The sequence below is a fragment of the Megalobrama amblycephala genome, linkage group LG14 (genome assembly GCF_018812025.1).
Source record: "Megalobrama amblycephala isolate DHTTF-2021 linkage group LG14, ASM1881202v1, whole genome shotgun sequence".
In the NCBI taxonomy this organism is placed as follows: Eukaryota; Metazoa; Chordata; class Actinopteri; order Cypriniformes; family Xenocyprididae; genus Megalobrama; species Megalobrama amblycephala.
The window spans coordinates 11,915,639-11,929,447 of NC_063057.1; the positions used below are offsets into that span (position 1 = coordinate 11,915,639).

Below are 13,809 nucleotides of genomic sequence, written 5' to 3' on the forward strand. Positions count from 1 at the left end.
TTTTTACGGAAGGGTTGGATTCTGAAATCCACTCCTGCTTCAATGTACATCTTTTACGGAAGGGTTGGATTCTGAAATCCACTCCTGCTTCAATGTACATCTTTTACTGAAGGGTTGGATTCTGAAATCCACTGCCGCTTCAATGTACATCTTTTACGGAAGGGTTGGATTCTGAAATCCACTGCCGCTTCAATGTACATCTTTTACTGAGGGGTTGGATTCTGAAATCCACTCCTGCTTCAATGTACATCTTTTACTGAGGGGTTGGATTCTGAAATCCACTCCTGCTTCAATGTACATCTTTTACGGAAGGGTTGGATTCTGAAATCCACTCCTGCTTCAATGTACATCTTTTACTGAAGGGTTGGATTCTGAAATCCACTCCCGCTTCAATGTACATCTTTTACGGAAGGGTTGGATTCTGAAATCCACTCCCGCTTCAATGTACATCTTTTACGGAAGGGTTGGATTCTGAAATCCACTCCCGCTTCAATGTACATCTTTTACGGAAGGGTTGGATTCTGAAATCCACTCCCGCTTCAATGTACATCTTTTACGGAAGGGTTGGATTCTGAAATCCACTCCCGCTTCAATGTACATCTTTTACGGAAGGGTTGGATTCTGAAATCCACTGCCGCTTCAATGTACATCTTTTACGGAAGGGTTGGATTCTGAAATCCACTGCCGCTTCAATGTACATCTTTTACTGAAGGGTTGGATTCTGAAATCCACTGCCGCTTCAATGTACATCTTTTACGGAAGGGTTGGATTCTGAAATCCACTCCTGCTTCAATGTACATCTTTTACGGAAGGGTTGGATTCTGAAATCCACTCCTGCTTCAATGTACATCTTTTACTGAGGGGTTGGATTCCGAACTCAATCTGGGTTGGATTCCAACTCAATCTGTTCCTCACAAAGATGTGAAATGCTACTGAATATAGTGCACCATCATATGCACCACTTTTATGGTGGTTTTGCATTCTGGTTGAAGTTTAAAAAACATCTTTTGTGCTCCACAGAAGAAAGTCATAGAAGTTTGGAATGAAAGAATTTTTATATTTGGGTGAACTAGCCTTTTAAGAATGAGGCCTCGTTTTGAATTGTATGAAATGTTTTGTTTCTTGATTAATAAAAACAAATTAGTCAAAAAATTCATCACGACTGCATCAAACGTACTTGAGCTCTTGTAGTCTTTCTTCTTCAGTTTGCGTCTCATCATGGTGCCACGGGGACTTGTGGGATACATGGTGCGTGGCAGCGTGTTCATGTTGAGTGAGCTCAGACTGTAGGCACTCATGGAGGTGGGAGAAAAGGATGAACCCAGAGCTGTGTGGGAAAGAGAGGAACGTTTTAGCAAAACTCTCATTATCAATTCTCAATGACTCATTGCAAAACCTCATATATTTAGTATATAAAGTTCAGTTTAGCTTAGTAGAACACTTCTAGTTTATTCCATTACAAATGACATTATCAGTACAGCAATCTGAGAATTTCAAAATGTCTTAGTATTAGGGTTTATCATAATGATCTCCAGCATGATTTGAGATGATTCAATGAAGAACAAGTGACTTTCTGTACAAAGATGCCGATGGCAAAAATGTACTTAGATTAGTAACCTAGAAAGAGTGCAGAATCTGTATTTTTTCCTATTCATTTTGTGTTTTAAATGTTCAAATCCCATTTTTCTACTGAACTTTTAAACCCTAGCATTTTCTAACAACAGGTCCTGGAAATGAGAGCCACGGTTGGTCACCATTCGAGGAAAATGCACAAAACAACTCATTAAAGCACAGCAGACTGTGCCCTCATATTTGATATTGTGTGAATGGTAGTAAGTCTTCATCAAAGCACATCTCTAAAAATACTCCCCGAATGCCTAAAAGCCACTTCTTATCACAGAGCAATGCCTAAGAACCAGATCACAGTTCATACTGATCAGATAGAGAGCTTCAAAACCATTTTTTTTTTAGCACTCACAAAAAAAAATCCCAACTGGCAGAACCTTACTACTACAAAAAAATATGTTTTATTTGGCTGGGACACTGGTGATGCTGAAAACATGGCAGGATTAGAGCAGATTACAGTCTTATTTTCGTATTGCTGTTTGATACAGTTTGTCTGCTCTTGGCACATGGAAGGACATTCTGCCTTTCTATCTTTTTTTTAAACCACTAAACCATCTACAGCCATAATGAGGCCTTCTGGTCCACTTGTGTATTGTATAGGAAGAGCTCTTCCTAATCCAAACATTAAAAAGAGTTAATGTCCAGAAAATGCTGGCTAATTTGTCTTAAGGGAAAAAGAAAACAGCGGCTTAAGTAATGCAACTCTCGGGGGAGTTTTGCTCTTTCACGCGTATCAAGGACACATCTTTCAAAGATGGAAAAAGTCTTTGAACTCACAGAACCGAGGGGGATATATAATCCAGGAATAAAAATGAAACCGTGACTAAAAAGTATTGATGGAGTGACAGTAAATTATGTGAAGCCACCAGCTCTGAAGTGCCCACAGCATCTTTATGACCCTCCTGAATGGAGAATGGGAAACATGACTGTGAAGGTTGGGAAGGTGCCGCAAGAGATTTCAGTCGTGTTTCTAACTTTAAAATTCAATCATATATGTGATAAAAGTGGCAAACAGTTACATTGCTGGAGGTTGGCAGGTTGCTGTTTTGGTTGCTGCAGGGGTTTTCAAACTCAAGTCTGCAGGGGGGTGTTAGGATATGATAACACTTTACAATAAGTTTGCGTTAGTTAAACATGAACTACTTTAGTTAACATGAACTAATGATAAATTTATTAATCTTATTTAATGTTAATTTCAATCAATCAAAATGTAAATCAAATGTATTTTTTTAACATTATTAATTTATAATATATTTGTGACGAGCAGGGCGGGCGAGAGCCGTGAGGGAACGGCGCGAGGCCGGTGGCGCGAGTGATAATGAGCATCACCTGCGAGGCGCGCCGGCCTCGAGTCTCTAACGGAGGAGCTCCGGAGGCATAAAAGGAGGAGCGACGACCGTGAAGGACGAGAGAGGACCACGCCTGGACTTTATTTTATGTTTTATTATGTTTGTGTGGCCGGCAGACGTCCGCGAGGGTCTGCCGGCATTACTTTCGTTTTGTTCTTTGTTTATTTTGAGATTAAACTTTTGTTGAACGTTCGCCGGTTCCCGCCTCCTTCTTCCCACATCTACTAACCGTGTTACAATATTATTAATATATATATATATATATATATATTTCCCCTTTTTTACTTTTTTTTTTTTTTTTTTTTTTAATTTTGCTTTCTAAAGCTGGTTGAAAATCAGATTAATCAACTATTTTATCAAGCATAATAAATAAGTAAAATATGAAAATTTTAATTATAAAATTAAAAATTATGATAAACATGTTCGTAATCCTTTTTTTTAAGGGTTTATACATCTAACATTAATGTATTGTAGAAAACATGTTGTCTTTACAAAATAATATAATTATTTTTCTCACACAGTACACTGTAAAAAAATAAAAATGGAAAATGCACTGTTAATTTTCTGCCAGGACATTATCCAGTAATTTTAAGGAAATTTCCATTAACCCTAAAACACAATGCAATGCATAATTCAAAATACAAGTAAAGCACCTGTATAAAAAAACAATATGGAAAATTCCTTCATATTTATACAGTACAGACTTTTTTTTAGATGGCTGCCATTATATTATAAGAAGGGAGTTTTTCACAAGATGACCACCCTATTTTAAGGTCCTTTGCATCAAAATGTTCCTTACACTGTACAAAATTATTTTCATGTTTTGTTATCTTAACATTTTTTCTTTTGTCAAATCAACTTAGATAATTAATATGGTTCAGATAACATAATATTTTGAGTTACTGTTGATTAAACCAATCGCCTTCATTGTATTAAAGGTGCTAAAGAGGATGTTTTGTTTTATACATTTTTGCAATATTACTTGAAACTGTCTTTACTAACTGATAAAAGACTATTTATTAGGTGCACTGAAAGTAATAATATTAATATACATCATCTGTGCACGAGGTAGGGCCTTAAACACATCAGCCAATCGTTTACGTGATCATCGGGTAAACGATTGGCCCTCTGGCTTGTCAATCACTGCCATTGTGAGAGACGTGCGCGGATTGGCCCTCTGGCTTGTCAATCAATGACATGACGATCCATGTGAGAGACGCGCGGCTGCGCGCTCCAGCAACTTTCCACACTCCACAGGTGCTGCATGCAATGTTTTTGTCAGGAGACAGGAGTAACAACTGCAGATTATGAGTCACCTGCGGTGAGTCCGACATAATGAATCCACGGCTTTAAGTCGCGCACACACTTAACGATTGTTAGGCCGATTATGAATGTAAATTGATACTTATGACTGATCGCGCTCAAACGCGTCCAGTCAGAGCCAGTTGCGTTCAGTCTGCGATTACAGTCGGTGTTCAAATTCCATGTGAAAGTATATAAATCTGCTTCAGGAGCAGGAAACAATCGCTGTATGTTGAGAATAGTCAGAATGTTTTAGCTAGTCGTTAAATGTGTGCCCGGCTTAATAACACAGCGAATGCCGGTGGTAAACACTCATGCACGAGTTTTGGGAGGCGTTCCCTCTAAATGAGCTGTGAAGGAGGGGGGTTGTTCTTACCCATGCGCTCATTTCAAAAACTCAGTCGACAAAAAGAACCTCTTTATAGCACCTTTAACTCAAATTTTTAATTTAAATGAACTCAAAATTGAAAGGCATGAACAACTTCCAGTTGCTTTAGTGCTGCAAATCGCTGTCAGTGTAAACGAACAAATACAGGTCATCTCTAACAGTCTCACGGTGCCCTTGAAATGCATAGAGCGCCAGCAAAAGAGATCGATAGAGCCCTGATGGCTGGAATTTATAGTAATGAGTCCGTATAATCAAATCAGACTCACTAAAAAGGCTGCTGAAAGAGGAATAGCATGACCTACAAACACAAATGTGGAGTGCTTTTGTAACAAGTGACAATCTCCCCATCCTATCAGCCAATTAGAGAGCAAATCTAGGGCCTCATGATGTCAGTTATCATTGACTACATGTCCCAGAATGTATTTGAGACTATAAAGTCCATCCATGACTGCACAGGGAGAAATGATCAGGTCACATTGCTAGAATGTCAATAGTGCAATATCGCTTCCTTAACGAGGATTATGTTCCATATCCCCCAAAGAATGGCAACACAAAGGAGTCCTGTGGATTCACTGTGTATCTTCTGCACAACAAAAACCACACAAGACTCCCTGAATGGCTCAGTGCTCGTCTGGCTTTGTATGGCGAGTCTGAGCTTTGCCGTAATGTGCTCTCGCCTCTGGTAGAATAGAGCTCAGCTACGCCCACAGTTGGAGAATAAAGGCCAGATATAATACGGAGGAAGAGAGCAGTAGAGAGAGAGAAAATCAGTCTTTAGCCTCAGCATAGTCAAGAGACAAGGAAACAGCCGGGGAACAAATTAGTTCTGCTCTGTTTTCCAAAGAGATCAAATGAAACACGCTAAAAAAGACAAAAACAAAAACAGTCTTATCAAATAAAGCGCAAATGAGACATTCTATTGAATTCATTCCTGTATTACACATCACATTTATGTGAAAGCGTGACGCTAGCAACGCCAAGGTTGTGGGTTCGATTCTTAAAGAATGCATGATGTAAACTGATTGTATGATATATAAAATATAAATATATACAGGATTCACAAAGTGAGATTTTTTTTTTTTTTTGACAGATTGAGACATCAATCATTATTAAGGGTTAGTTCACCCAAAAATGAAATTTCTGTCATTAAGTACTCCCCCTCATGTCGTCCCACACCTGTAAGACCTTCATTCATCTTTGGAACACAAATTAAGATATTTTGGATGAAATCTGAGGGTTTCTGAACCACACATAGGCAGCAACGTCATTGCACCTTTTAAGGTCCAGAAAAGTAGTAAAGACATCGATAAATAGTCAACATGACTACAGTGGTTCAACCTTAATGTTATGAAGTGATGAGAATACTTTTTGTGCGCAAAAACAAAACAAAAATAACGACTTTATTTAAAATAAAAATAAAGTCTGAATGTCGGCTCAACATTGACAACAGTTCAAATTGCTAAATAAAGTCGTTATTTTTGTTTTGTTTTTGCACACAAAAAGTATTCTCTTCATAACATTTAGGTTGAACCACTGCAGTCACGTGGACTATTTTAACAATGTCTTTAATACCTTTCTGGACCTCAAAAGGTTCATTGACATTGCTGTGGTAAAGAAACCCTCAGATTTCATTTCATTTCTTAATTTGTGTTCTGAAGATGAACGAAGGTCTTATGGATTTGGGACGACATTTTATTTTTGGGTGAACTAACCCTTCTAAGATAACATTAAATCTTGCATCTTCAGCAATATGTATATAGCATCTTCAATCCCATTGGCCGTCGCTGCTCATTTGCATAATGTTGAACTCTGCCCAACTTGATTATGGTCTGTTGCTCATGTGGCATCGACTAGCCAAATCTCTTTGAAAATATTAGAGACCTTGAGTTTTTATTAAACAATAAAAATGAAAATCAATTTGGAAATATAAGTTATAAAGCCAAAACCCATAAAATAATGGAATACATTTGTTACTGATGAGAGACGAGGAGGATACAAGAGGATAAGGATGAAGGAGAAGGGAAGGAACATTACGGGGGTTGTTTGGAGAGGTTTTCTGCTTGGTCTGGCTGCGGGACTGGTCGGGGTGGTAGGTGTTATAGTGTTGATAAGGAAGGAAGTTGCTGTTGTTGTTGGTTCCGGATTCCCAGGGCAATGTCCGGTTACTCCTCTGCACCTTGACTGACCACACGGAGAGGAGAGAGAGAGGGCGGACGTGAGCAGGAAAAGCATACAACACCACATAAATGCCAATGTATAACAGATAACAGATCAAACATGCAAGGAGAGGTTTTTCAAACCGTTTTTTTAACCGTTTTTGTCTATTCAATGAAGGTCAATGTGTTCAAAGTAAAATAAAATAATAAAATAAAATAATAAAATATTGTGATGAATTATACCTTTAAGAAATGTTCTTGGTTGAAGCAACTAATGTCACAAATACTGTAAACCTCACAAAAAATGCACCTGCAAGCTACCTAGCAACATCTTCGGTTATACATAGTAGACAAGCTGACTTTCACATTTTTATCTACAGTAGCAGGTACAAAAAAAAAAAAAAAAAAAAAAGCACTCACATAGCAATGTCTTAAATATCCAATAGCTAGTGCTCCCCTCAAAGAGTCCTCCTAGGAGTACACAACTATGGACACCTGTATTGATCATTTTCTATTTTGGCTCCTTTCTGTTTTCACAGTTAATTTTAGCAACATGTTCACTGTGCTTTCAACACACAAGCACAGCCTGAAAAGAGAGACTACAAAAGCAGTCTCAGAGAGAGAAGAAAGAGGCAAACTGGAGGGCAGTGGCTGCAGAGGGGATTAGACAGGAAAGAGACTCGGTGAGAGGTGAAGGAGGAGTGTGTTTTTTTTTGTAAGGCAGGAGACCAGGGATCCATCATTATGATAGAATCAAACAGTAGCACAGAGTTGAAAGACAGTGAAGAATCCATTGAGACCGAAGGTAATCAGGCTTGGACAGATGAGAGCAATTACTTCTACAATTATGTGTGTGGGGGGGAAATAAAGAGAGATTGTTCATGAATCATAGAGGGGAAGGTGCAAATGAAAATATGAAGTGTTTTTGCAGGCATGAACAATGTAGAATCTATATACTAAGGGTGTAAACAAATTAAAATAATCAAGATTAATCTCTTGAAATATAATATAATATAGCCACTCAGCATTTTCACTGGTCACAGACTGAATTTTGACATTGATACCATGGGGAAAAACTGGAATATAGATGTTTAATATTATCTCATAATTTGCCAGCAGGTATATTAGGCTGTTGTCACTTTAAGACCTGACGCACGGATCCATTATACTATTACACGTGCGTTTTCTTTCTCAACTGTTTACGTTCACTTAAAACATGACTGACTGTGTTTACGTGAATACTCACCAAGACATTTTGACATTATTTTGTGGGTATTTGACTGTTCAAATGCAATAAGTAGTGAAAAAAATCTCAATTTAGTATTGAGAGGTAGGTTTATGTGCGTGCACTTTGGGTGTAAGCACAAAATCTGTGGGAATGATTAAAATTTTCAGAAATATGCACAATCCCACGACGAATTTCAAGTCCTGTAACACCAACAATATTCACCCAGACTGAATAAAACAAGTGAGTGAGGGAAGGCGGGTTTGTGTCAACTCACTGTCGGAGAGATGAGAGAACGAGAAAGCTGGTATCGTTTATCTATTCTGCAGGAAATGAGTATAGGAAGCGTATCAGATATTTTAGTATCGATATGTATAGAAAAATCTATAATTTTGACATTACATTGCACTTAGTTTATCATTTCAGATGCCTTTTTGAAAGCTTAGAATTGAAAAATCTGTATTATATATCAAATTCAACCCGCCAAAGTGGCTAGTAGGAGTAACTACGTTACACGCCACTGCTGAAATCCACCCCCATTTGGGTACAGTATATACTGCATATATACAGTATGTGTTTTCAAAATATGTAATATAAGTCTAAGGTGTCCCCTGAATGTGTCTGTGAAGTTTCAGCTCAAAATACCCCATAGATTTTTTTTAAATACATTTTTTTAACTGCCTATTTTGGGGCATCATTAAATATGCGCCGATTCAGGCTGCGGCCCCTTTAAATTCTCGTGCTCCCTGCCACCGAGCTTGCGACTGCCTTAAACAGCATAAACAAAGTTCACACAGCTAATATAACCCTCAAAATGGATCTTTACAAAGTGTTCGTCGTGCAGCATGTCTAATCGCGTAAGTATAGTATTTATTTGGATGTTTACATTTGATTCTGAATGAGTTTGAGGCTATGCTCCGTGGCTAAAGCTAACATTACACACTGTTGGAGAGATTTATAAAGAATGAAGTTTAAAAAATGAAAATAACGACAGTCTTGTCTCCGTGAATACAGTAATAAACGATGGTAACTTAAACCACATTTAACCGTACATTAGCAACATGCTAATGAAACATTTAGAAAGACAATTTACAAATATCACTAAAAATATCATGGATCATGTCAGTTATTATTGCTCCATCTGCCATTTTTCTCTATTGTTCTTGCTTGCTTACCTAGTCTGATGATTCAGCTGTGCACATCCAGACGTCCTGCCATTGTGTAATGCCTTGAACATGAGCTGACATATGCAAATATTGGGGACGTACATATTAATGATCCCGACTGTTACGTAACAGTCGGTGTTATGTTGAGATTCGCCTGTTCTTCGGAGGTCTTTTAAACAAATGAGATTTACATAAGAAGGCTGAAACAATGGTGTTTGAGACTCACTGTATGTCATTTCCATGTACTGAACTCTTGTTATTCAACTATGCCAAGGTAAATTCAATTTTTAATGCTAGGGCACCTTTAACATTGTACTACAACAAACTACATGCACATGGTAGCCCAGCAAAAAGATTCTGTTGAGTGTTTGTATAAAAAAAAAAAAAAAAACGAGCAGAGATGGGCTGGACGGATATTATTTATGTTTTCATCAGTAGATTGATTCAGATGTTTTCTGTGGCACACAGACACTGCCGCCCATGGAAGTCCACCAAACTGATGTTGTGAATCCATGAGTATGCGTTGACAAGGCAGAATGTGTATGCGTGATGCATACATGCGTTGTGGTATCAGCCAGCTCTCTGGTGTTGTGACGTTTCCGGCATTAGCCAGATGTCTGGAATTTCACAGCGGCTGGCATTTAGATCTGTGTTAGTATAGCACGCTTCACTGCTCTAAATCTGCTTGAGCTGAGGAAATAGAGTACACGTCTGTGTGTGCGAACTGCGTAGTGGACGTGCAGCTGCATAGTAATGCGAGAAGCCTGACAGTAGACATGTGCAGCTCTTAACAGGATTCAGGACTGAGCTTCATCCAGTGAATGTGTTTGGATGGTGCTCTAAACTCAATTTCCCTTTCTTAAGAGCCAATCAAGACACCTCCTACCAGCTGACCCAAGGGTCACTTCATTGTTTTCTAGTGCCGGGCCTCGGAAAAACCCTTATAACAGCAAGTAGGAAGCATTAGTATGCTGTGCAGGTCCATGCTTATTTATGTTCTCTGGGCCTAGGCTTTAATCCACATTCTTATTAAGTTCATAGCTTAAAGGTCGTACAGCCACTGACCTTGTGGATGTTCTGCAAAATAATTCTAATTCATCAATACAGGTTTTTTTTAAAACTCAGTCAAGGATATCAGCAGAAGTACAGGGCATATAGGATGCATACAGGGCAAGACTCTGACCACTTTTTATGGTTTGCCACCACAATTCTAATATGTTGTGAGTGGTTACCTGGGCGTTGCTATGTGGAACCTGAGCTGGATTTAGCATGTTCCTATGTGGTTGCTAGGGTGTTCCGGTTTTTGCCAGAATGTTGCTACTATGTGGTTACTTAAGTGTTTCATAGCATGTTACTCTGCAGTTGATAAGATGTTGTTGGTGGTTGCCTGGGCATTTCTATGGCATTCTAGGTGGTTGCCAGGGCGTTGCTATGCAGATGCTGACAAGGTTTTAGCATGTTACTGTGCAGTTGCTATGGTTTTCTTGGTGGCTGCCTGGGAATTTCTATTTAGTTACTATGATGTTCTGGATGGTTGCCAGGGGGTTGCTATGTGGTTGTTAAGGTATTCTGAGGGTTCTTTTTTTAATCACATTTCTATGTGATTGCTAGGGCATTCTGCCTGTTTGCCAAAATGGGGGTTTTGTAGCATGTTATTGTGTGGTTGCCTACTATCTCAAGTCAAAAGTCTCAATTCTGGTCTTTAAATATGACTCTGTTCTGGTCATTCTTACCTGGCTCTGCTCTAGTGTGGCCCTCTACATCTTTGTGGTATAAATCTAGCCCTATCAGGAAGTACAGCAGCATTCAAGCCTTTGTCTCTGGTGTTGAACGTTAACATCCTGCTCCTGATAAGATGTGACAGGGCACACATTGGATGTCATGAACACGTATTCTCTGGGAGAATCATCGTTGCCCTAAACTTTTAACGTCAACTCTCGTTATCATACCATTTGGTGGCGCACAGCCTAATAAAAACCTTTCAGGTGATAAGAACAAGCTTTTGAACAACCCCTGACAACCTGACAAATGAGGCAAGATTTGTATATCTGCATAAAAGATGCTAAAATATTATTAAGATAACCATCATGTGGACAGGACAGAGCTTGCCTTGCACTGCTGTCAAATGCTGCATTCAGACAACATATTGTATCTAGGAACTACAAGGTTGATATCAAAGACATGCAAGAATTATGTTAGGCATCAATTATGCATATGGCATCACTTTCAATATCGATTAACTCGTTAAGGGGATGTCTCTCCACTCTCTCCTCTGAGCACTGAGGTTTGAAGAGCTACTATAAGATGCACAAGGTACAACAGTTCGCATTAATAAATGTGACCAAAAATGAAATGCTGAGTGAGTAAAACTCTGAATAAATGTGCATTTATCCATCACATTTTACGATCTGCATCACTTTAGTGGCACTAGAGAAAGTCCTAATGGAGTGTTTTGGGTGTAAAAAGAGCCGTATCGGTTGAAAATCAAGCAGGGATGCAGTGAATTGCCTATATCATTACAATACACTATCCCAGTTTAAATGAATGGATTTGAAGCATTCTCTGTTGTAAAAACTCTAGTGTGCAGGTATCCTTAGAGCCCAGAATGAGTTTGTGTGGGTCTCTTACCATGTTCAGGGCCCTTGAGAGCCAGTCTTGTCTGGTGGTGGGGCAAAATCTCCATTTTGACGTGTTCTGAAGCGCTAGCTAGCAGCTGGGTGGCCTCGGCCAGTGTGCAATACTCCATACTTGTGCCGTCCACCGACAAAATGTGATCACCAGCATGCAGTGCACCACACCTGCAAAGGCAATTAGATCACTTCCTGTTCTGTCAGCCCTTAACATCCACTGATTTGCACTTATCACAGGCATCATTTCAAATAATCGTTAAAAAACAAATTTTTCTCAATACTGCAAATATCATGACTTTTAGTAGTCCAACACCAAAGTAGTTTCAGTAGTTTGAACACCAAATTTGATGCAGACTTTAAGCATTATAAATTAATAATAAGATTACATAATTTAATTGATTTTTAAAAAAATTTGATATATTTATTTAATATATTATTAATATGTTACAAGTGCTTTTTAGAACAAATGTTTCATTAGAACTGCTTTAATGCACATCATGGTTCCAGATTGGGCACCTAAACTGGCACCCTGTCGATGGAACAGGTAAAAAAGATGTATGAATAATTCCCTCCCAATGTTTCTCCCAAGAGCAAACTCTTGAATCATCTTCAAAGTGCTAATCTGTTCTGATGGAAAGGTTTTCACTTGCTCAGCACTCTGCCACCCTTATTATTGTTCCGGGCCTTTCTGCTGGCATGAAGGCTAGATGAGTTATTGAATTTCTATAATTAGTTGCTAAGCTTTATGCATTTCAAACTTTGAAATTTTCACAAGCAGGCATCAGGTTTCTGCAGCATACATTTCTCTCCTCTCAATGCATTGATCTGGCTCACAGAACAATGGAAACATGATGAGCAATGATGCTTCTTTTAAGGAACCGAAATGGTCGTCTTCCTGTGCTTTTGGAAAACGATTGCTGCTGTAATTACCTATCGGCAATGCTGGCTGGTTTGACCTTGTCGATGATGATGACCTGCTTATTGCAGTACATGGAGGTAGAGAGAGCCAGACCTAAACTGGAGCCCATCGACTTGGCCACCTCCACCAACAGTGGGCCTGAAGCTGTGGCTACAGAATCTGTAAAGTAGGGGGAAAAAATTTACATTAGTGTTTTAAACAAAGTGGCTTTTACTCTTGTAACATTGTAACAAGCTTTTTTTGATGTCATTAAAACACCATAATACTAAACTTAGCAGAGCATGTGAATACAACAGCACTTGTGTGAACTTGAGGAATTGACTGACTTCATACATCCACTAAGAATCACTTTTACACCAGCGTTAACAACTTGATTAGATATTTAGCTTCTAATGCAATGAAATTACATACATTTGTAAGTGTGTCTTAAGTGCCCAAATACATGGGGGGAAAAAGAGAAAAAAACACATTATGGATGATGGTTATACACCCACACACATGTACACACACCTCATTAATGTGAATGAGGGCGAGCGGCTGCGGTTGGACCTGTTAAAGTGTAATGGAAGTAATTCAACATCTCAGTTTAGTAATGGGCTGCACTAAAGACCTGATTACACCATACATCTTTAGAGCATGGAGAAAACCACCACACATAAACACGTGTCACACAGCCGATCTTCCAGGCTGTTTCCAACATGTGCTGATTTCACTTGACGCCCATTACAAAGAGAAATAGCTCCTGCTGTTGAGCGTGGAGCGGACAGAAGGAGCAGCCGGTCTTTAGTTAGAGCGGGTTTACAGCTGTCGGCTGTCAGGTGTGTCAACTTCCTCCCTGCAGTCGCGGTAAACACACTTGCTGCCATCGCAAAATGCCACCATACTGGGGAAACTCCTGCGCTAGTCTGAAAGATGCTGCTTTGGTCTGTAAAGTGGCTCTATAAAGACTCAAACATGTGGTGACGCGTTTAAAATGTTAAACAGCGATGTGGAAGCCACAAGTACCCAAGGAATATTGTACATTTAGGTTTTATCCAAAGCGACTTAC

General features: G+C 39.0%; 1 protein-coding gene across 10 annotated transcripts in view; it reads right to left on the bottom strand.

The window, feature by feature from the left end:
• grip1 (glutamate receptor interacting protein 1) overlaps nt 1-13,809 on the bottom strand; it is a 307,700-nt gene that overhangs the window by 59,988 nt on the left and 233,903 nt on the right. For all 10 annotated transcript variants that reach the window (XM_048155158.1, XM_048155152.1, XM_048155156.1 and 7 more), the window contains exons 8-11: nt 12,773-12,920; nt 11,841-12,010; nt 6,700-6,846; nt 1,178-1,327 (exon numbers count right to left, since the gene is read on the bottom strand). In XM_048155158.1, the coding sequence (XP_048011115.1) occupies nt 1,178-1,327; nt 6,700-6,846; nt 11,841-12,010; nt 12,773-12,920 (615 nt within the window). The remainder of the gene's footprint in view (nt 1-1,177; nt 1,328-6,699; nt 6,847-11,840; nt 12,011-12,772; nt 12,921-13,809) is intronic.